The sequence below is a fragment of the Ovis canadensis genome, chromosome 9 (assembly GCF_042477335.2).
Source record: "Ovis canadensis isolate MfBH-ARS-UI-01 breed Bighorn chromosome 9, ARS-UI_OviCan_v2, whole genome shotgun sequence".
NCBI lineage: Eukaryota > Metazoa > Chordata > Mammalia > Artiodactyla > Bovidae > Ovis > Ovis canadensis.
In genome coordinates, this window is record NC_091253.1 from 53,053,750 (window position 1) to 53,078,963 (window position 25,214).

Consider the following 25,214-nt stretch of genomic DNA (forward strand, 5'->3'; position numbering starts at 1 on the left):
ACTATTATATTTAACATTCTCCTAGAATACAAAAATCAAGATACATTAATTTTAACTTCATTACACTCCTCTCCCGATTAAAAATTTAAAACCAAATAACAAAATAAAATGAAGGAATGTGCCTAACATTAATCTGTCAGAAGCAAACGGCCAGAAAAGAAAAAAATATACAGCCAGACATTTTTCCTGTTTGCCCAATGAGTTAACCAGTACCTTCCATTTAGTTTTACTGATTTGAAAAGTTCTTTGTTCATTCTCTTAAATGAAATTTGAGCACTAAATATTAGCCAGGTACCTCTATAGACGTTCTTGGTTCTCAAAGGGGAGAGACACTGGTACATAGCATTTCAGTCTAATGCGACACACACTGCAATGCATATATGACAGGAGCACTGATCCAAATGCAGGGAAAGGCAGGAGTGCTGCTGAGAAGGAGACGAATGGAAGATGCCCGAGAACCTGTCAGGTAACACATCTGCAGAGCGCTAAGAGAAGGTGCCAGGCACTGTGAATACAAACAGGCTTTGGAGTAATCAGTAAGGCTTATACCACACGAATGCAACATCCATTCAATTTTAATTGTCACCTTTTTATTATTTTACAATATATTTCCAAAAAATGCCATTACAGTTGCCTTAACTGCTCTATAAGACCTGGAATCAAAGAACACTGAGAATTAGAACACACACATCAAGCTGTAATACCTACTTGTGCTGAACCATTACTACCAAAGGGATGTTGTTTCTTAAATAAGCAGATGTGTGGCAATGCAAAATAAAATACAAACTGGTTAGAACAGTAAACTTTGTTTTAATGGCTATAGAAAGGAGGTGGTTTTGTTGTTTTTTTTTTTAAACACATCTGGTCTGGCAGCAAGATGTAATATGCATTTAGAGCAATACATGCCCTGAAAGCTTATATTTTCAGTTGTGTGCATCACCTGAACTCAGAGCCCAGGTGAAAAAAGTAATCACTCTCCATACCCTCAACACCCCTCCCTCCATAAGGTAACAATATTCCTAAACTCAAGATTCTTGTTGGTGAACTATTTTATAATTTTTTCTCCAGTGACACTGGATGCTTTTCGTTTTTCCTCTGAAAGAGAAGCAATGAAAATGCAAGGACACCCTCCAGGGTCCAATTTTCATATCACATTCTCCAAGTAGTAAAATAGCAGCTCTATAACATGGATGAAAAAAGTTTTCAGTTTCCTCCTATTCCTCTTTCAGTTTTTAATCATATTAGCATTAAAATTTATCTGGAGTCAGTGGGCTTTCCCAAAGAAAATTTTTAGTTGCCAAGTATTTTCAGAAATTTATTAAAGCGTTACATATATGTAATTAGCTCTCATCTACCAAAAATATATATATGTATATATATTTGTATTTACTTATCTTACCTTCACTGAAGTGCTGTTTTTTTTTTTCCTGGCTGAACATAAGAACCTAGTGGACGGACAAATGCTGGCTTTATTTCTTTATAAGCAGTAACTGGAGTCTTTTCTTTCATTCAGTAGAAACTGCATGTTCATAATAAGTTCACAAAAGGCAATATAAGGAAACACCTACTGAACAGGCATCTGCCAAACAAGTCATGTTTTAAGGTTGGACTCTACCAAACAGCACTATGGCATTATAGGCATTCCATTTTTCTTTTTTCAAGGCTGTCAGTTCTTCGCTAATTTTTTTTCCCCCTAGCAGGCGATAGTGTGTAATCACAAAGTAAGGCCTAGAAATAATTCATAGTGACTCCCAATATTAGGGTGGACATCATTCTCAAGCGCTGATATAAACCAGACTGAACAGGAAGTACTCAACTAGAACCACATTTAGTCCCATTCAAATAGTCTCCACTAACACTTTGCTGATACACATGTTCCCTTCTCGACTGATTTTGCATTAACCTTTAAAAACTTCTAACAAGTAAGACTGCAAAGTTTTCATAGAGTTGTAGTCTTAGGGGGACTTCTACGTTCCAAAGAATATGTTTTGATTCACAAAATGTCACTGGTAACGTCTTGTCCATAAACATGGTAGGCAAAATTAAAAAAAGGCACAAAAGGGGAATAATGAGAAATGCTTTCCACTTTCAGTGAAGAGTACCAAAGCAAGTGTCTTTCACAAGAAAAGGCAGAGAAAAGTTTTCAGTACTTCATGCACAACTTGAGCTAAAAAGAAAAAAAAATTCTCTTCTAGGTCCTGAAGCTTGAGAAAACGAGTTTTCCTAATCACGTGCTTCGTGTCAAATAAAATGTAAAGCTGCACAAATACATGTTTGGTTTAACAGTGGACCCTTTTTTTTTTAAATAAGTGAGGCAATTAAACAAAGGACAATAAAACCAAAATACCTTCATCAACAAAGCAACTCCACCTGTTGCCTCTGTCCCTTTTACCACTTAGTGGGGTAAAATGTCCAGTAGAATGTAAAATGCAGCATTCTCAATCATGGGATCTAGAAACTTCTCATGATAACTTATTGCAAATTGCACTTGACAGTTCACCACGACAATGGAAAACTGGCCCCTTATTCGCTTATACAGTCCTTGAGCCCCAAAGGGAAGTCACCAGTAGAACGACCTGGATAAAAAGTTTGCAGCTGTGCTCAGCCAGCTGGCTCCGCCCTCTGGGTGGGAGCCCACCCGGGACACCGCCTTGTCCTGCTCCTTCGTGGGACTCTCATCCTCGGGCAGGTAGTCAGGCAGCTCCGTGTTCTGTTCTACCTCCACAGGCGTGTCCTGGAATGGGACCAGCATCTGATACAGAGAACACGTGAAGAGTTATTACAAAATCGACCTAACTGATGAAAGTACAAGTGCATGTCACACACTGAAAGTCAACTTTACTTCTCGTTCTCATCACCATATTCTCGGACGCTACATTCCTTCAAAAAGTATCTTCTTGTTGTCTGAAGTTAAGTCCAATTAAAGAGCACTATGTAGGCACAGAAGGAAGAACTGCACATGAAAATGCTCACGCTTTTCTCCTGAGGCTCCAGGAATAAATGTTCGACTTCTGTGGTGTCTCAGATGGTAAAGAATCTGCCTGCAGTGCAGGAGACTCAGGTTCAATCCCTGGGTTGGGAAAATCCCCTGGAAAAGGGAATGCCTACCCACTCCAGTATTCCTTCCTGGAGAATCCCATGGACAGAGGAGGCTGGGGGGCTATACAGTTCATGGGGTTGCAAAGAGTCAGACACAACTAAGTGATTAACACTTATGTCGATTTCAAGATGACAAAAACAAGTATCTGGCTGCAGTGGGCCCCAAAGGGTCAATGAACCTCCTTTCTTTGGGAACTCAAGTGAACTAAAGAATCTTTTCCCTTATCACAAAGCCGATGAAAAGTACCAAGAGGCAAAGATTTTCACTGCATATACTTGCCCAATGATGGGACTGGATCTTAAATTTTTTAGACTGGCAAAATCAATTAAGGCTAGAAAGTATTTAAAAACCAATGCAAAAAAACCACATATCCTTTTCTTCCACATAGAATCACCAAGACACCTCCACTGAGATCAAGAATAGTCTGAAATCTACAAAATATCTCTCCATATTTCTGGAAGTATTAACTGTTAACCAAGAAACACCAAGATAATCTGACTCTGCCACATTCCTACATACTCAGCAGCTATTTGTCCAGAAATACTAGCCATCTGCTAGCCCCAAGGAATAGTCGAGAGTCAAGCAGAAAGTAAACTAAACAGAGCTTTTACCTCTTCTCCACTTTCGCTCTTCACAACTTGCTGAGCCTTCATAACCTTGGTTGATGCTATTGCTGATGCCAAAGCCTAGGCCAGGATAAAAAGACAGCACTTTTGAACATGGATGTGTTTACCCACAACCTCAAGCGTATTTAGCCATTTGAGATACCAACCTCCGCTTTAAGATCTGAACGGATTCGCACCACACATCTCTGAACAGCCATTTGAAAAGTAAAGCTAATAACGCCTTTAATTTTTAACAAGGCCTCTTCACACAGGTTTCTCCGGGACTGAAAAAGTAAAGGCAAACTGTTATTAAAATGTGCAAAATAATGAATGGCAATAAACCAAACAATGAACTAGTAACTCTGGGGGGAAAGGAGGAAACAGGGAAAGTAAACATCCCTATTTCAATTCTACAATCGCATATTTGAAGGCACATAAAGGGTGGTATTTTAGTTAAGTTTAGGAATACTTGAGGGTCTTTGCAGAAGGGGTAGACATGGGCCTTAACAGAAGGAAATTTGAAAAATTCAGAAATATGTGGAAATTAAACTCCTAAATAACCAATGGGTCAAACAAGAAATCACCAAATAAATTAAAAAATACTTTCAGATGAATAATATGAAACACCACATACCAAATCTTAGGGGATGCAGAGACAGTAGTAGTGCCCAGAGGGAAATTTATAGCTCTAATAATGATATTAAAATAAAAGAAAATCACAAACCAATTACTTAATATTCCATTGTAGGAAACAAAGAGCAAACTAAACCCAAAGCAAACAGAGGAGACATATAAAGATTAGAGTAGGGGAAAAAAGAAATAGAGAATGGGAGGGGAGAGAGAGAAAAATCAATGAAATCCCAAGTTGGTTCTTCAGAAAGAGTAACAAAGCTTGATAAAACTTTAGCTAGACTGACCAAGAAAAGAAGACTCAAATTACTAAAAAGAGGAATAAAAGAGGATAAATTATGACCAACTTTACCAAAAAAAGGATATGCAAACACTATGAACAACTATATGCCTAACACATTAGATAACCTCAACAAAACAATAGATTCCTTAAAAATCTAAAAAAAAAAAAACTGTAAAGTGACAAGAAAATATGAATGGACTAACAATTAAAGAGACTGAATTTATAATCAGAACATTTTCCACAAAGAAAAGCCCAGAACCAGATCAACACCAACCCTTCACAAACTCATCCAGATATTTCCCAACTCATTTTATGAAGCCAGGATAACACTGATACCAAAACCAGACAAAGACAGCACATGGGGGCGGGGGGGGGGGACTATAAACCAATATCCTCTATGAATACAGACACAAAATACCTCAACAAAACACCAGCAAACTGACTCTAGAACCATATTAAAAAGATTTTGCACAATGACCAATTAGGAACTAGGAATGAAGAGTTGTTGGTTCAATATATGAAAATAAACCTGATGTAAAAATACATGATATTAACAGAACTCAAAAATAGAAAGACAAATTTTTTAATTGGGCAAGAATGAACATTTTTCCAAAAGAGAAAATCTATAATAAAGATGCATACAATAAACACTAAACACTACTTAGTGGTATAGTCAACCACTAAAAACGGCCCATAGGCACATGAAAAGATAGCACCATTGTTACTAGGGAAATGCAAATCAAAAGCACAATAAAATACCACTTCACACCCCTTGGAATAGTTTTTTAACAATGGAAAATAAATGTTGGCAAGGATGTGGAGAAACTTGATTCCTCATGCTGATTCCTCATACTGATAACATCTCTCATTGCTGATCAGAGAGTGTAAACTGGAGCAGCCATAGTGGAAAACAGTCCAGCAGTTGCTCAAAAAGCTAAACATAAAGTTCCCATATTATCCAGCAATTCTACCCTTAGGAATATACCCAAGAGAACTGAAAACATTTATTGACACAAAAACTCATACATGAACCCTCACAGCAGAATTACTCACAAAGACAACAGGTGGAAATAAGCCAAATATCCATCAATTGATGAATTAATAAACAAAATGCCATCTACCCTTATAATGGAATATTATAAAGAGGAATGATGCACTGACACGATACAAGAGGGATGAACCCGACTACATCATGCTAACGGAAAGCTCGACATGAAAGGCCACCTCCTGTATGATTCCAGTTACATGAAGTGTCCAGGAATGGAAAATCCATAGACACAGAAGTACATCAGTGGTTACCAGGGGCCAAGAGGAGTGAGTGCTAACAGCAATAATCAGGCTTCCCAGGTGGCATTAGTGGTAAAGAACCTGCCTACCAATGCAGGAGACCTAAGAGATTGATTCAATCCCTGGGTCGGGAAGATCCCCTGGAGGAGGGCATGGCAACCCACTCCAGTATTCTTGTCTGGAGAATCCCATGGACAGAGGAGCCTGATGGGCTACAGTCCAAAGGGGTGCAAAGAGTTGGATACGACTGAGGTGACTGAAGCGATTAACACACACACACACATCGATAATCATATGAATGGTGAATGACCCCAGCACTCCTGATCAAAGGTAGAAATTTTTAGAATTAAAATTTAAAAAGCAAGGTCCAAATACAGAGTGCCTGTCCATGTTAAATACAGACACAAATAGAAGATACACACTACAATTAAAAGAAACCTTGAGCACCTAATATTAAAAGCCAACAAGGTAGAAGGAGTTGAGAAAAACCAAGTGTACAACTACTATACAGTATTTTAAAAAACTGTATAACTGGTATTATAACTTTTTCCTTAAACATTTGGTATTAATAGAATTCACCAATGAAGACATTGAGACCTTCTTTATAGGAAGGTTTTTAATTGCAAAGTCAATTTCTTTGATAGACACAGAGCTATTCATTCAGGTTATCCATCTCTTTTTAAGTGAGCTTTGGCAATCTGTCTTTCAAGAAATCTGTTTCATCTATGTTATCAAATTCTTTGGCATAAGGTTATTCAAAATATTCACTTAATTTTCCTTTCAATGTCTATATTAAAGGATATATAGCAATGTTCCTTCACTTCTGACATTGATAAATTTGTGACCTCTCTTTTATTCATGATAAGAAGTGAGGTTTATCAATTTAATTGATCATGTCAAAGATCGGCTTTTGGTTTCACTGATTTTTCTCTATGGTTTTCCATTTCACTGATTTCTGCTTTTTTTGTTTCTTCTGCTTACTTTGGATTTACTTTGCTCTTTTTCTAGTTTCTTAAGGTAGAAGCTTCAGTCACTGAGGCCTTTTCCTTTTTGTATATAATATTCATCTGGTGCTAATGATTTCCTTTCTAAACTTTGCTTCAGCTGCTTCCCCCAAATTCTGACACTGCATTTCCATTTTTATTTAGTTCAAAATACTTCCGAGTTTCTCCTTTCGTTTATTCATTGACCCATGGATTATTTTAGAAACATGTTAAATTTCTAAAATATTGGGGGGATTTTCCAGATATCTTCCTGTGATTGATTTCTAACTTGCTTTTCACTGTGAGCAAGGAATATACTTTGCTTGGTTCTAATTCTTTTAAGACTTGTTTTATGGGACACAATATGGACTGTTTTCATCCTTGTTTCATGTGCACATGAGAAGAATAAATACTATCTTGCTGCTGAGTAGGGTTTTCTATAAATATCAATTAGGTTAAATTGGTTGTTAGAGTTATTTGAGTCTTCCGTGTTCCTAAAGGAGATCCAACCAGTCCATCCTAAAGGAGACCAGTCCTGGGTATTCACTGGAAGGACTGATGCTGAAGCTGAAACTCCAATACTTTGGCCACCTCATGCGAAGAGTTGATTCACTGGAAAACACTCTGATGCTGGGAGGGATTGGGGGCAGGAGGAGAAGGGAACAGAGGATGAAATGGCTGGATGGCATCACCGACTCAATGGACATGAGTTTGAGTGAACTCTGGGAGTTGGTGATAGACAGGGAGGCCTGGCGTGCTGCGATTCATGGGGTCACAAAGAGTCGGACACGACTGAGGGACTGAACTGAACTAAATGTTCCTAATGATTCTCTGTATACTTGTTCTATTCATTGGGAGAGTAGTATTCAAATCCCCAGCTCTAGTTGAAGCTTGGTTATTTCTCCTTGCATTTTTGTCAGTTTTTGCTTCACATATTTTGAAGTCATATTCTTAGGGCACATATATTTGATTAATTGACCCCTTAAGCATAAAAAGCCCCCTCATTATCAGAATAAAATACTGGTATTGGGACTTATTCTTGGAGATTGTTAGCAGGTGACACTGAGGTAACAAGTTAACATGAGTTCTCTCTCCCATGTTATGAATCATGTGTTTATACAAGTCTTACCGTATCATCAAGGCCATCTATATGCAAAACCACTGTTTTGGCACGTTTGTTTGTAGTTCCCAGAAAAAACTGAGCTTTCCTTCGACGTGAATTCATTTCATTGAAACTATCCCCATCTGCCATATTGGAAGATTGAAGAATGTCATAGATTTCAGAGGCTAGCAGTTTTGTTTCCCCTGGAGTTGTAGACCTTGAAAAGAAACATGTAAATTAGCAAAGTAGTCTTGTCATTTCTATTGATTCTGTAATTTTATTCATCAACTTTGCAAAACCTTGTTTTCTTCATTCTGATGCTTTGTTCAATCTGAAAGAAATACTGGTGAATCCCAGAATAATCAATAATGCAGAAAAGCATTTAGTCTATTATAGTCTTCTAGTTTCAATTTAAACCCATGGTTCATCAATATTTCAAACTCCTCACTAGAGTGGTATAAAAGCACATTTAAAGAAATCATTAATTAAACAGGAAATCAACTAAAAAAAAAAAATCAGGATATAACATGTCCCTGGATTAACACTAACATTCAACACTCAGTTTAACTTTCAAAAAAACTATAACACATAAAAATCCAAAAGGAAAAAGCAAAATAGGAGAGGATCATTTATATTAGTTATTTCAATACAGGGATTTGTGAGTAAAAACAAACACCATTTCTCAATTTACATTTTTATGTTCCTTTTACAAAGCAAGTACGTATTGTTAAACCACAACTCAGGCAATAGTTTCCATAAAATTTTCAATCCTACTATGTTTCCTCACATAAATGTCTAGTGCCGTTCTGTCCAACAGAACTTTTGACATTGATAGAAATGTCCACTCACCACATGTGGTTACTGAGGACTTGAAATGTGGCAAGCAAAACTAAACAATTTTATTTACTTTTAATTAAATAGCCCCACATTGCAAGTGGTTACCATAACTGGAAGCACAGGTTTAATGGTCCTTATTAGTTTAATTGAATAAACAATAAGTATACATAACTAAGAAAATAATCCTCATTTCACCTATACCTGGGCTCAATTAGGGGGTCTTCCCTTGTGGCTCAGCTGGTGAAGAATCCGCCTGTAACACAGGAGACCTGGGTTCGATGCCTGGGTTGGGAAGATCCCCTGGAGAAGGGAAAGGCTCCCCACTTCAGTATTCTGGCTTGGAGAATTCCACAGACTATACAAACCATGGGGTCGCAAAGTCAGACCCAACTGAGCAACTTTCACTTCACTTCACTTCAAACCCTGTAACATGCATCCCAAGGATTTTACAATCTGTGCCCTTTCAGCTTTACCAACATCAGCCAGAAGAGCTTCACTTTGACTGTATCCTTGAAGGCTCAGCTCAACCACCATCTTCTTTATGAAGCCTCCTCATCCCAACACCCATATTCATTCCTCTACATTCAAAGTACTATGCTTGTACTTAACACTACTGATCAAAATTTCCCATTTCTCTTCAAGAATAGGGATATATTCTCTCCATACCTTCCACAGAGCCTAACAAAATTCTGTGTAATCCATTTGTTTACTGGATGAGCGGGAATACTTCATTCCTGATACTAAGACTGTACACTCCAGCTACACAGACCATCAACTCCTGGGGTGCTACTCTGGCAGTTTTCTGGGCCATCAACTTACCATACCAAGTGTTTTTCTGGGCTACTGTTGACCACAGAGATCAATTACCTTGAATGACTTTGGCTTTGTATTCCAGGAAGCTATCAAAAGGACTATTTTTTTAGGAGATGTCGCAGGACTATTTTTTTAGATGTCTCAGCACTTTTCAGATAGCTGTTTCACAGGTCACTGCAGTTGTGAGGTATTTTGAATACTAGCCAACCAGAAGTTGTACAAAGTACCAGGACATGGGTAAGAAGCACCATGAATTTAAAATTTTAAAAAAAGTCTTTCCTCTCTACTATGAATACTGTTTTTAACACATTTGCATCAAATAAAAGAATCATCATGACATGTAATAGATTATCTAATGATCTTTCTCATAAAACTTTTTAAACACACACTATTCTAGAACTTTTTTATGTGCTTCCTAGCCAACCAGTAGTGACCAAACCATTAAAAGACTAATATCAAATTATTATCTTTCTGTTCTGCAGAATAGGAACTAAAAGTAGATAGCACTAGTTCTTAAACAAATGGGTCTACTAACTCCTTTAAGAAGCTGGTATAAAATAAATACTCCCACCACCATTATTTTTAAGTTCCTTTATTTCACAGTTCCAAGTTTCATCATTTTCATACAGTAATAAATTCCTTTCTGGAAGATTTTTCAATTTCTATGTACTTAAAACCATAAGATTTTAAAAGAATAATATAGTAAAATCAACATGATAGTCTCACTTTGTTTCGAAGCATGTTCTACTGGTATACCTCATAGGACTAATTTTATTGCTGCACTTCCTATAAAACAGTTACAGACTGTTTCTTCAGACACAGTCTGAAGAAACAGTTTAAGAGACACTCTCTCTTAAAACAGAGTAAAATTTTGTCTTAGGCAAAATGAACTCTGCAAAAGCATATAAGCAAAAATGAAGTAAATTAAGTCACTTCTTGATCTGGGCACTATATAAAGTATCACAAATATCTATATGTATGTTGCTGTTCAATAAATTATAAATAATTTCCTTTTTCCCACTTATTTTTAAAAAATGCTTTTAAAACCAGACAGAAAAAGTCAAGATCATCTACAGATTTGGCAGTAAGTAATTCAGTCTTAAAAAAAAATTTACTATTCAAATACTATGATTTAAAACATTCAAGTATAAGAAGTTGAGTTATGTGGTACATTTGGCCATAAATGTAAGAAACTGTATAATTAAACAAGTATTAGTTGCCCTCATCTTTTAGACAAGTGAAAACTGAAAGAGCTGATTAATGCCCTGGGTTTAGTTCTTCAGTCTTTAAAATCTGACATCCAAGAATAAGACCATCTTAAAAAACTCTTCAAATAATTGGAATTCTGCTCTCAGTAATTTACTATTCCATAATGAAATATACTGATCCTTCACCACTTTTTCTAAATAGTTATCTATATTGAAAACACTCAAAATGTTACTCATAAAACACTGAAAGATGAACTCTGATCTTTATTATATATCAAAAATAATTTTCATTTTGGATATATTTCCTTATTGATCATAAACAGCAATTCAGATGATTTGATGCTGCAAATAACATTTTATATTACCTATAGAAGCCAGGTAAGACTTTCTTATACTTCATGAAAGCAATGAAAATACTATTTCAGTATCAGAAGGCTTGCTATCATCTTTTGAAAAACTTCACAACTTTTCCTTTAGGAGGTGGTTTTACTTTTTTTTTCCTGTGTTGCTAAGAAAAAGTGTTCTTGTAATATTTATACAACTCAGAAAACCATCCTCTATCTTATTTCGACACAGAAACAATCCTAACTTAAGGCTTCTAAGAAGTCAACAGCTCTGTTTAGTAACAGTGAAGTCCAAAGGCAGGAAAACTATGACCCTAAGGCAACAGCCCTTCATTTATGTATCATCTCTGGCTGTTTTGACTAAGGGCGGAGGTGAATACCTCAACACAGACTGTGAGCCCAACAAAGCCTAAAATAACCACTATCTGGTTTGTTTTTCTTTTTTTAGGAAAGATTTGCCAACCTCTGTTCTATACAAGTAACATAAAAATCAAGGCAAAATGGTGCAGCATTTTCAAAAATTACAAGAAAACAAAAAGTGAGCCATGAATCTAGTTCAACTGTCCTGTTCAATTTTTTTTAATAATATTAAAAAAAGAAAACAAGAAAAAGCATAAAGAATTGAAGCACATATTTTTCATCCAAGATTTTAGCAAGAAGGATAGTCCACCATTACTATGGCACTGTTTCAAAATCTAGAATTTTAGGAAGTTCTCCAGATGAAATGAGATACTATGAAGTTGAAATGCCACATTTTATTAAAGTGACTTATTTATAGCATATTTCATGTGAGATATTCACACATGCTTTTATAAAATGCATCTTCTATCAGAAGAAGTATTACTCCTGAAATACTAATTAACAAATGTCTTAAGCTGAATTTAGATGTTCTCCTAAACTGATATTCTGAAAATTTTCTTCACAGAGATTCAGGGTTAAAAATAAAATGTAAAAAAGATTTTTTAATTAAAAAAATGAAAATAAAATGTAAACAGGTTCTAACTACTAACGATGAGTTTTCATTTATGGAGAATTAAAATTAGAACACAATACCAGATTCATTTTGAGTGACAGAGAATTTAAAATTCTCTTCACAACTGAAGAACTGAACACAATGACTGAAGTCAATCCAACTGCTGATCTCTAAGCACCAAAGTGACCTAAATACAAGTCAAACCTGCTTTTGAGTAACATGTTAAAATCTCCACAAAATTCTGTAGCAAAATATAATTCGGTGATTAAAGGACAGAAATTATAAGATGCGTAATTTTCTCTAATTTATAAAACATTCCTCCCTGATTCTCATGGTAATCACAACCTCTACTCTCCCCACCTTCTTCTGATTTCTGGTTTTCTCTTTGATCACCTAAGAGAGGATTCCTCTTCAGTCAATATGAAGTAGCAGCTTGCCACAAAAGATCTCTGTTCTGCAGGGTCTTACTGGGATATGAGGAGATCCTTCTGCCGCTTCCTGAGTTGCACAGATTCACAGAATCACAGCTCAGTCTCCTCCTCACTCAGTATTGCTCAACAGAGAGAAACTGATCTGAATTCCACGCTGACTGCCTGGATGTCACAGGGCAGCCACATCAATGAAAACAATTAGGATATCTATATTGTACGTGCTCCTGTGCTCTGGCTCACCAAGATGATCTATCTAAGAATGGAAGAGTGAGCTTCCCTGGTGGTCCAGTGGTTAAGAATCCACCCACCAATGGAAGGGACAGAGGTTCAATCCCTGCTCTGAATAGATTCCACACGCCTCGGAGCAACTAGCCCCACAAGCCCATGCACTGCAACTACTGAAGCTCCGATGCCTAGAGCTGGTGCTCCACAGTGAGAAGCCTGCACATACCACAACTAGAGAAAGCCCTGGCACAGAAACGAAGACCCAGACAGTCAAAAATAATTTTTTTAAAAAAGAATCGAAGAGTGATAAGTCATCTGTATCTGGCAACACAGGTATGAAAATGCAGAATAATGTCTAAAGAACATATGCCTACAATGTTGAAACAATTAGGTATATATAAAACTCACCCTGCTCCATAGGATAAAACTTTTCATTTTGATTTCTTAAGAATATTTAACATAAGTACCCAAAAGAAAAAAGTAAATGAGAAAATAAAAAGCCAAAGCAATCTAATTTATTTTTTTTAAAAAGAGAATCATGTCCAAGCCATGAGATAATTTACAACACAGTGAAACATGCTGAACCAAAACCTGATTCTAATACTTCACAGCCTTACATGTTGACAGGCCAAAACACAGTTTTATCAGCCTTGTGATAACATTCACTGATAAACTTCTAAAATGATTATTTCAGTAAGCAGAAGTGACTTTTAAAAAGCTTGAAAGGCAATCTTCAAATCTGCTATCTCCACTGGCCAAATGAGCTGAAAAACATATAAAAAGTATTACCTTGTATTTCCACTTTTGAGAGGGGTATAGAACCAGATTATAATGGAGTATGCAATGAATGTGCATTTGTCTTCCTATTGGAGGAGCCAGCAACGATCACCACACTGTCCAAAAAGTATACTTTATTTGTATTAAAAATAGAAGTTGCTTGTAGTAACCATGAAGACACACCCTTTAAGAAGCCTGCCCTTTGGCTGTACGAAGCAGAGTGGTAGAGCCGCCAGTAACAGTGGCCCTGAGATCTGGCACACCATACACTCCAAGGCCTGACCCCTCCCGGGGAGACCCAAGCAGTGGGTGCACTAGGGCCTGGCCAGTTCTGCCCAGTGTAAGACTCATCTACAGGGTGACCCTGGCTTTGCACCTCCCTCCAGAGTTTTCTGTCAGATCTGCACTGCAGTCTGAGACTCTCCTTGTCCCATTCGGTTTCCTCTTCACTTTCTTTTAACAGAGGTCAGGTCTGTGTTGTAATCTAAAGACAACAGGCCAATCCTTCTTCATTCCCTTCTATCTTTACAGACCGTATCTCATAGTAAGCTCTTCCAGTTCTAACTCCATCTCAAGATCTCCCTCCCGATGATCTGTCATTGTTTAGCCACTCAGTCATGTCTGACTCTGCCACCCCGTGGACTGCAGCACACTTCCCTGTCCTTCACCAGCTCCCGAAGTTTGCACAAACTCACATCCATTCAGCCAATGATGCCATCCAACCATCTCATTCTCTGTCGCCCCCTTCTCCTCCCAGAAGACACTGCAAGATAACGACCTGAGCTGACACAACTCTTCTCCTATGAAGACACTAGTAGGGCCTTCCCTGGTGGTCCAGTGGCTAAGACTCAGCGCTCCCAGATACTGGTCCCCGGTCAGGGAACTAGATCCCACTTTCTGCAAATAAGAGTTCACTGAAGATCCTGCACGCCACAAACTAAGACTCGATGAAGCTGAATAAATGTTTATAAAAAATATATACACAAATAGTCTCCCTACTATGTTATAGATGGATCTCTCATTTACATATACACACATACATATTTACGTATCACAACCTTAGCCAACCAAGAAAAGAAAATGTTATAGGTTAAATCTATGGTGCCTCTAAAACTTGCTCTAAAATTCATATTTGAAGTGTATTTTAATAAACAGAAATTTTCATTTCTTACATTTTTAAAATTTGTACCATGTATTTTCAGCTTCAATAAACAAACCTGTTAAAAGAATACAGAGTCTTAAGTTCATCATGTGAATAAAATAATCGTACAGAAGCATTCATATTACACTTAATCCTTTTGCTGTTTCACAAAGAGTATGCCAGTTAAAAATAATTATATGCCATTAAAGCCTACTAGGAACAAGAATAATGCAACCTTGTATTTTATGTAACACTTTAGAATTTACAAAGCATTTCTCACAGATATCCCACTGAATCCTCAAGCACTTTGACTTCAAGTCAAGGGCAATGATTAATAAAATTAATCCCAGTCAATATTTTCTAATATTTATTTCTAACTGATCACCTGAATAAAAAAAAACAACAACCCTTCAGGTTCTAACTTGTCATTATCAAACATCAAGGGACCTACCAGTGTAGCTCGATTAAAAAAACAACTATTAATAAAATAAAATTTATCTAGACGCCAAGAACACTTAAGAAACAAAATAGTTTCTTGGAGCTCAGTCTGGAAGATTCGCCACTGATATAATTTAACTTAATAGTGTTTGGGAATTACAGATATTTTGTGAGCATTACAGAGATTTCGTGAACACTCAAGCCAAAGAAACTGCAAATTTTAAAAGCCAGTAAATTAAACGGTTACCTATTATAGTCTTAAAGACAATCATGTCTTAGGTAAGATCAAGATACAAAGTAAACTAAGATAAAGCCTCAAAAAACATAGTTTTTTGCTTTCAGACACAACAGAAGTATCAAAACACTTCAATTGCTATCCTTTTACAAGGAAATCAGTAAGGCCTGAGAACTGGACATCCCCAGAGGCAACACAGCTGAAGGACTACAGATAAAAAACTTGACCTCTCTGTAATTTTCTCACCATAAAATTTATCTAACACACTTCAAATAGCAAAATAAGATGATGAATATGAAAATCTTTGTAAGATGAAAGGTATACTTAAAAAAACACCCATTTGCTAAAATTCAAATTAAATGGCTCTGAGAATTTTCTGGAGGTCCAGTGGCTAAGACTCCACACCCCAATGCAGGGGCCCGGGGTTCAATCCCTAGTCAGGAAACTAGATCTCATATGCTGCAAATAAGAGCATTCACATCACCACAACTAAAGAGTCTACATGCCACAACTAAGACCTGGTGCAGCCAAATCAGTTAAAAAAAATTTTTAATGGTTCTCAATCTCTGAGAGACCTCTCAATGATGCTCCCGTCCCTTCAGTCATGATACAGATCAAGGTTCTTTTGAGTAAGACTTAAATGGAGTAACAAAAGAATTATGTACTATAACACTGCATATTTTCAAATATCACTGTGTTGCCCTACTAGCAAATCAATAAATACTTCACAAAACCTCATACAAGGTAGGATTTTCTCTTCTTAGAAGAAATATTCACAAGCACAATGTGTTATCAACATTTTAAATGAAATCTGAGCATTTTCGTAAGCACTACTGTTAATATCAATGTTTAAGAATAATCAGAACACTGCCCATCAAAACAGTTTTGGACATATAACCCACATAACCTACAAAGCTATGCCTTCATTTTAGAATACCAATTTCAGTAAAATAACACGATCCACTTCTTTACTCCACTAGGAGACACTACCTACTGTACTTACTTCTGTATAACATTTTGCAAGCTTAACATCATTCCCAGCTCTCCTTTCATCTTTTCTCGGTTGGCACGGCACTCTGCCAAGTATCGAAGAGCCTACAGCAAAAACAGGAATAGGTTAATTCACATGTCCAGACAACTCAAAGTGAAACCTTCTGCTCACTGACTGCAAGAGGAAAGAAAGTGAAAAATGGGTTTTTGTTTTTAGAATCAATTGGTTTTGAAGCATTTGGAAACTCTTCTTTAAATGTGATCATTAGAGCAGTCCTCTAGGGGAAAAAAAATAATTCGGAGCTGACGGAGCTGAATCTGCTCTTAGAAACAAAGGTTCCCAACTTATCTGCAAGGTCAAAATCAGGATGTTCTGGTTTTATTTTCACTTCATCCTAACAAAGATACAAGGAACTAAATTCCATTAATTAATTTCAGAAAGCAGTCCCAGTAGCCATCATTTCCCTAGGTGCTTTTTACATATTAATTAAAAGGAACTACCAAGAGGGACAAAACATGCAACCCCCTTTATGGAATGGGTGGTTTCTAGCTTTATAATTCACTTTTTAAATGTCTTTTTTTTCCCCTGCTTTTAACTGAAAAGCCAAACATGAACTCACTCTCACAGATTTCTACTTTGTGAATTTCACTTTTCTAGGAAGCTTCTCTCTTAAGATTTGAAGTACATTTTTGCACGTTTCCTTCAAGTGCTGATTCTTGGGGGACAGGGCTGTTCTACAGACCTCCTCCTCTCTCATCATGTGCTGCAGAGTTCACTACTTGAGTCGCAGGGGAATACCTCTGTGGACTACACCATCCAAAAGGGCCCTGTCACTCCACTGACCTTCACATTTCCTACCGGTCCTCTCCACAACATCTCCAAAGTGCCTGGTCATCACCAGAAATGGTACCATCCATGAAATCACAAGCCCAGCAACCTGGCTCTGACTGCAATCTCTATCTTTCCTATAACTCCTTTTACCTGGATTTTTACTTGCACTAGGAGAGGGGAGCCCAGTGAAGGCTGGTGGTCTTGCCCAGTTAGGCAGGCAGAGAGCAGAGTTGGGGAGGTTAGGGTGGAACAATATAACTTTAAAATATACATTTGGTCTTCATCTAGTTCCTGGCACAGAGCTCCTAAAAGCCTTGGAATTTTCTGACAGGAGTTTGAGAAGGTCCTTTAGACCACACTTGGTTGAGTTTATGTGGAAGAAGTAAGGGAAGCTTGGGACCCTTGATGGCCTCAGGCTGGGACTAGTCACGAGAAAGACCAAATGACTAGAGGGTGGCAACTTTTAGCCCCACCCACCAACCTGGGCTTCCCAGGTGGCACTAGTGGTAAAGAACCCGCCTGCCAATGCAGGAGACATAAAAGACACGGGTTTGATCCCTGGATCAGGAAGGTCTCCTGGAGAAGGGCATGGCAACCCACTCCAGTATTCTTGCCTGGAGAATCCCATGGACAGAGGAGCCCGGTGGACTATAGTCTATGGGGTTGCAAAAAGTCGGACACAACTAAGGTGACTTAGCACACACACACTGATCTGGGAGGTAGGGGGAGGATGGAAATTGAGCTCTATAAAAAGTCCTGAAAAAGGAGATTCAGAGTTTCTGATTTGGTAAATACATCCACCTGGCAAGGTGGTGTGCCCCAACTCCACAGGGATGGCAGTTCTGGCACTCCCCTCCAGATGTTGCTACTAGAGAGGAGCCCCCACCTGCTGCAACTAGAGAAAGTCCATGCACAGCAAAGACAGACCAGTGCAGCCAAAAACTGGTTTTAAAAAATGGAAAAACTTTTTAAAAAAATGAATGAAGTATTGACAGATAGTACAATGTGGATGAACCCTAAAAACATTATGCTCAGTGAAAGAAACAAGTCACAAAAACCACATATTATATGATTCTATTTATACAGAAAATATATATGCACTTTTGCCAGAGACATTTGCAAACACAAAACAATAGAAAGTCATGGCTGTTTAGGGAAAGGGTGTGGGGGCTGAGGAGCAATAGAGAAAGAGTAGAGCTTCTTTTCGACAAGATGAAAACATTCTAGAATTAATTGTGGTGATGGCTGCAACTACGAATATACTAAAAGCCACCACACTGTACACTCTAAGTAGGTAAACGGCAAGGTCTGTGATTTAATCTTAAAAAAGTTGTTACAAAACAAAAACAAACCATAAGTGCCTCTTTGAGTGTCTTTCTGTATTGATATAATCCTTAAGATTTCTTCCTCTTCCTTGAAAAAAGGAAGCTGCAGAACATTCCATGCAGGTACTATGCTACCATTTGTGCCAAGAGTAAAAACAATATTGTATCCTATTTGTTTAAGAGGACTATATACATTCATATGTTTGCACATACAGAAATATAGTCACACTAGTATCTGGTCCTCACTTTTAACTTCTTACCATGTCATCTTTTCCAAATTTTCTTTAACTACAAAATTATAACACTAAAATTACTGTAGGCAACTTACGAGCAAAGCTGAGTGGACAACAGGGGGGTTGGGATGGTCCATAAATAAAATAAGGCCAGGCAGACATCCCTGATCCTGGACAATGGCTCGTCGGTTTAAAGGATCTGCGGCTAGGTCTCGGAGCTGGTTAACTACAGAGAGAGCATCAGGTTCCTCATTCATGGTGGAGGACGATGAATTCATCTTCTATGCCATACACGTGGACAAAAATCTTCTTAAGTTCTGTAGAAATGGTTGGCAAAATCATTTCTAGGCTACTGAGCTGTTTTACAGCATTTATTAAACCATCAGAATCACAACACCTTCCGAAAGAAATAGCTGTATCTAAACCATACAAAAAACTTAACAACTAGAAATTCCACAGTTTGGGAACACAGTCAAATGAACATAAGAAAGGCTAACTTAAAAAAAGTTATTTATGCATGCACAATGTTTAAAGAACATATATCATCTTCATGATTCCAATAAATTATTTTTTAGCACTACATATTTTAACACCAAAGTCACAATAAATAAGATCTTTACAGTTCAAGTTTATAACCCTTGCTACACTTCTCAAGGAGCACCGAAGAACTGATGCTTTCAAACTCTGGTGCTGGAGAAGACTCTTGAGAGTCCCTTGGACTGCTTGGAGATCAAACCAGTTAACCCTAAAGGAAATCAACCTGAATATTCACTGGAAGGACAGCTGCTGATGCTGAAGCTCCAATACTTTGGCCACCTGATGTGAAGAGCCGATTCATTGAAAAAGACCCTGATGCTGGCAAAGACTGAGAACAAGAGGAGAAGGGGATGGCAAAGGATGACCTGGCTGGACAGCATCACCAACTCAACGGACATGAATTTCAGCAAACTCAGGGAGATAGTTGCAGACACAGGAGCCTGGCATGCTGCAGTCCATGGGGTCACAAAGAGTCAGACAAAACAGCAACTGAAAACACTTCGCAAAGTGTAACACTGCCAGTGTTTTCTTCCTCTAGGATAGTACTAGAGCCTAAGTGTCTCAGCGAAAAGCTGCTAGCTGACAGCTTGTTTTCTAATTCATCTGTGAACAAAACCAAGCTTACTGAGATTACAGCAGATAAAATCCTCTCAGGAAAGAAGAGAGTCAAAGAAGGTCATAAACACAGAAAGAAGGGTACCTTGCCCTGTGCCTCAGAACAGTAGCGTTTGGGAGATCAGAGTGAAAGTGAAAGTCGCTCAGTCGTGTCCAACTCCTTTAGACCCCATAGACTGTAGCCTGCCAGGCTCCCCCATCCATGTGATTCTCCAGGCAAGAATACTGGAGTGGGTTGCCATTTCCTTCTCCAGGGGATCTTCCCAGCCCAGGGATTGAACCCTGGTCTTCTGCATTGCAGGCAGATTCTTTACCAGCTGAGCCCCAAGGGAAGCCCTGGGAGATCAGGGTGAATCTGAACCAAATCCAAGCACATCTGTCCATCCCTGGGTGGACCATACTCGGAAGAACGAAGCAGAATCTGAGGTGAGGGCATCCATTTGATAGATAAGGAAATAGTCTCTGAGAATTTAAATAATTTGCCCCAGGGGACAAAAGCTACTTAGTATAGAACTGAGCTAAAATCTTATCTCAGCTTGATGAAAACTGAGCTGGAATTGTGACTGGAGAAATATCAATAACCTCAGATAAGCATATGGTACCATATTAATGGGAGAGAGCAAAGAGGAACTAAAAGAGCCTCTTGATGAAGGTGAAAGAGAGTGAAAAAGCTGGCTTACAACATTCAAAAACTAAGATCATGCCATCCGGTCCTAACATTTCACGGCAAAGAGATACGGAAACGATGGAAACAGACACACTTTATTTTTGGGGCTCCAACTTCACTGTGGATGGTGACTGCAGCCATGAAATTAAAAGACGCTTGCTCCTTGGGAGAAAAGCTATAACAAACCAAGACAGCATATTAAAAATCAGAGACATCACTTTGTCAACAAAGGTACATCTAGTCAAAGCTATCGTTTTTCCAGTAGTCATGTACGGATGTGAGAACTGAACCATAAAGTAGGCTAAGCGCCAAAGAATCGATGCTTTCAAACTATGGCGCTGAAGAAGACTCTTGAGAGTCCCTTGGACAACATGGAGATCAACCCAGTCAATCCTAAAAAAATCAATCCTGAATGTTCAATGGAAGAACTGATGCTGAAGCCAAAACTCCTATACTTTGGCCACCAAGAGCCAAATCACTAGAAAAGTCCCTGATGCTGGGAAAGACTGAAGGCAGGAGGAGAAGGGGGTGACAGAGGATGAGATGACTGAATGGTATCACTGACTCAAAGAACATGAGTTTGAGCAAACTCCAGGAGAGAGTGAAGGACAGGCAAGCCTGCAGTCCATGGGGTCAAAGTCGGACAAGATTGAGCAACCTTACAATAACTATCTCCTAAACTGGTCAGGTCTTTCCATTTCCCATACCTTACTTTGAAACCCAGCATACCTTTTTTTCCCACAAAAGTAAACAAGATTTCTAGATAATGTAACATGATAATGTAACATGATAAACATACAAGCCAAAATACAATATATCAAGGAATAATCTTCACAGATCCATAAAGTTAAAAATAGGAACTTCCATTAGCCAAATTACACAGTGTATCTCTTATTAGGAGGAATATAAAGGTGTAAATACTTACCACAAATTAATGAGTTAGTTTAATGCTAATTCCAAAAACAAAGCCAAGTGGGGGAGGTGGGCTGGGAATAAAATTATTCTGTAACTCCAGAAAGCCTACTAAAGTTATTTGGGGACTAGCAGGGGTGTGAAGAGGGCAGGTAATAAACAGCAATAGCCTTCCAAAGTATTGAAATACATAAAGATATAAAGTTTACTTTATATCCACAGCAGGTGCTGGAGGGGCAGTGGTCAAGAGATACTGCTCCCAAGAAAGCTGTTTATACACTCAATCACAGGTTCTATGCGAGTTAATACCCAGGCTCCACCCACTGTTAAATGGGATTTTAGGCAGATCACTTGAACTCTTTGTCTCAGTTTCTTCATATGTAAAATGAAATTAATCACAGCAGCTCTTAAATGCTATACTGTCCAAATGAAATAACAATACACACTAAAAGGCTCAGAGTACTCAGCACACTCTAAATGCTCAACAAAAATAATAGTTTTAAGTTACAATGAGTCAAAAAATCAATTAAAAAATACAGTTATTCAAAAAATGGTACTGGCATAACTTCTAAGCAACTTTAAACCAGTGCTAAGGATCTTTAACTCTTAACATATTTTAAAATATCATACCCCAGAAAAAAATTTGAGAAGTTAATTTCTGAAGTTTGCAAGCAGATGCAAACTATAAGACTCAGAGAAAACAAGGCCTTAACAGGATAGTACTTGGCAGATAGTTATCTCAAAATGAAAATATAGTTACTTTGGCAATTTTAAAAATGATTTTTTTAAGCTATAAACTGAATACACATAAGATTAAAGAGTTTGCCTCTTAGGTGCTTCTATCATCAACAATACAAATCAGCTTACGAATGAGCTTTATGTGCTGTCGCCAGCACAAACCGTATCCAAAAACCAAAACTGCAGAACCAACCATTGGACCAAAGGTCCAGGAACCACATTTAAGAACCAAATATGCTGGGTGATGGCCTTTGGTGTACAACACTAGCCTTGGAACCTGAACCCTCCATTCTCATCTAAAGAGTACTTAGAGAACCACTCAGTGGGAATGATTCAGTTTCAGTGAGCCTCACCTGCTCCTTTGAGATGAACAAAAAAAATCAGAAGAGTTAAGACTTTCAACCGTTATCAGTCCACTGATAAAGAGATGGCACAAATTAGGATCTGCCCAGGAAAAGGTAGGAAATAACACAAGGCACACCTTTTCCTTTCCTCATTTAGTTCAATTTGGACAAATAAATCATCATAAGACAATGAATGCACCCCAAACTTGAACAAGTACTCTGATCCCCATGTTTAAAAAAGCCAATTCAGTAGGTGGGGTGAGGCCTGAGATCTGTATTTCTCCCAGGTAAGTTCTATCCTGCTAGTCAGGGAACCACAAAAAACAGGAATTAGGTGATAAACGTGACGCACCTGTAGCTAAGCAGCTGCCTCAAAGACTGTCTTTTCTTTCAGCCAAGATGTACCACTCAACTCGAAGATGTATTTAACTCTCATATGCAAAGTTAAATACAAATACACAGAACTGTGGAAGAAACACACCCACACCCTAAACCCACATTCAGCTAAGTTTGTTGTTGTTTTTAATAACCTCAGGCATTGACATCAGATCTGGCTTTCCCTCTGCTACCACCTAACTGTAACTATTAGAGGGGCTGGGTTACTACCTTTGAGCCTCAGCTTCCTCTCATAATAATCCTGAGTGGTTGTCAGGTTCAAAGAAAATAAGAACTGGGCATGGTGATGAGTACCAGCAATTACCAACCAAGAACAATATTTGATTCTGTGGGATTCTATACGGTCAAGTGTTAGGGTACACACACGAAAGGAGCTGCTTGTATGCACAAGTGCCCCCAAGAACAGCTTTTAGAATACAGAGAAGTGAACGCTGGGCTCGCCTGAATGAAGCTGAACACAACCACCTCCTTCTTTCTGCCCCTAACAGACAAGCGTGGGCACAAAACTAATAGAAAGTTGCCAAAGAATTACCTGGAGAGATGAGTGACGACGACATCCATTAATGCTGCTAGGGTCAAAATAGTCATAATAGTTAAACTAGGGTTTGTAAAAATTGGCGTGCAGAGGACGGAGAGGAAGTGAACAAAGCTATCATTTTCACAGGACACGTGGGAACAGGCTCTGTGGGAACAGAGCCTGAAGGGACGCACTGCTGGGTCCTGACTGACCTGAAGGTGGGCAGAGAACCCCCGCCCAGGAAGATGTGCCGCCTGGGTGCAGGGGCCCGCATTCTGCGGCCTTCCCGGCCCCACCGCTTTGTCTGCCTTCCCCAGACACTACATACCACTCCAGCGCTCTAGGAATCCACGGCCTGCCGCACCATTAGGGCCACATCGGCGATGAGGTAGAGGAACCCAGAGGCGCGTAACAGGGTCAGCGACGACAAACGACCAAGCTGACTTCTGAAGCCTAGAAGCGAGGACGCTGGCGGGGAAAGGCTCTACGGACCCTCCCTCATGACCCAACCACCTCCGCAGGTTCTGCCCTCCCATTGGCTGAGACCATTCCAAAGCGAGGATACGCTATCCAATCAGAAACTGTCTTCTTAGACTAAAGCGTTCATTGGTGACCAAGGGAAAAACCCAAAGTGTTAAATCGGAGGATCCAATGAGAACCCGGAAAGAGTGATTTGGCCCAAACGGCTCTCCGTCTATTAAGCGCTAAGCCAGGAAACATTACCCAGGAGAAACCCTCGCAGTTTCCCGACTACAATTCCCAGAGTTCCGGCTCTTGAGGAACCTCTCTGCCCCTTCTTTCAGCAATTCAGATTGAGCTTTACTTCTCAAACTACTCGTTCAGTTCCAATAAGGCAGTTTTGTAATACTTCATTCGCTTCTGTGGGTCTTAATTCAGAATCTTTTCAAATTTCTTTGTTTTTGCCTAAGAACATTTGCACTATCTTCTTAGCAGCGCGAGGGTTGCAAAGGACAGGGGTTTTTTTGTTTTAAATGGAAGCTTCTTTTTGGAACGATTTTTGCCGGGGGGTGCGGGGGGTTGGTAAGGGGAAAGAGACAAACGATGAGATAATTTTCTCCAATTCTTAAGGAAGTATTTTTTAAACATTTTTTTCTATTTAGTTTATCAAAGTAAGGATTTAAATACTTGTTTAATTCACGGTGATCACTGACATTTTTGTCTAGGTATAGATTTTATATTTTTAAATATTTCTCTAAGCATAATTTAAATCCCACAGGCCAGTCTGAGTATAATGATTGCGTTGCACTCAATAACCTCATTGAAAATTCTGAATTCTCTTTCACAGTTTCATTCTGCCAAGTACTAAATATATTAAAGTTCAAAGGAATTTGACAGGCCGCTAATAGAGAAAGTATGAGTGAAAATAAATATCCCAAGCTGTAGTCTCTGCTAACGCCTCCAAAATTTGATTCATCTATACGTAAATTTAAAAGCAAAAATAGATACTTCTGCTCAAATATTTTTGCCTTCTCTCGTCTGGTTAGGGCCTCCCAGATGGCACTAGTGGTAAAGAACCTGCCTGCCAATGCAGGAGACGTAATAGATGCAAGTTCAATCCCTGGGTGGGAAAGATCTCCTGGAGGAGAGCATGGCAATCCACCCCAGTAGTCCTGCCTGGAGAATCCAATAGACAGAGGAGCCTGGTGGGCTACAGTCCATAGGATTCCATAGGATT

At 38.6% G+C, this 25,214-nt stretch overlaps 1 protein-coding gene across 1 annotated transcript; it reads right to left on the reverse strand.

Moving 5' to 3' along the window:
• Positions 1–568: 568 nt before the first annotated feature.
• On the reverse strand, positions 569–24,048 carry ARMC1 (armadillo repeat containing 1). Its single transcript, XM_069600112.1, has 7 exons — positions 23,847–24,048; positions 18,888–19,109; positions 16,416–16,507; positions 8,018–8,207; positions 3,873–3,989; positions 3,712–3,786; positions 569–2,752 (listed from the first exon to the last, which is right to left on the reverse strand). The coding sequence occupies exons 2-7, from the start codon at positions 19,068–19,070 to the stop codon at positions 2,561–2,563; spliced, it is 849 nt and encodes a 282-aa protein (XP_069456213.1). The 5' UTR covers positions 19,071–19,109; positions 23,847–24,048; the 3' UTR covers positions 569–2,560.
• Positions 24,049–25,214: the final 1,166 nt, after the last annotated feature.

Excerpts from the sequence above, each read along its gene's own strand:
- ARMC1 (XM_069600112.1), bottom strand. The coding sequence starts at position 19,070 with ATGAATTCATCGTCCTCCACCATGAATGAGGAACCTGATGCTCTCTCT. Across the intron at positions 8,208-16,415 it reads TTGCAAAATGTTATACAGAA|GTCTACAACTCCAGGGGAAA; the intron begins GTAAGTACAGTA and ends TTTCTTTTCAAG. Across the intron at positions 3,787-3,872 it reads GTTCAGATCTTAAAGCGGAG|GCTTTGGCATCAGCAATAGC; the intron begins GTTGGTATCTCA and ends ATCCTGGCCTAG.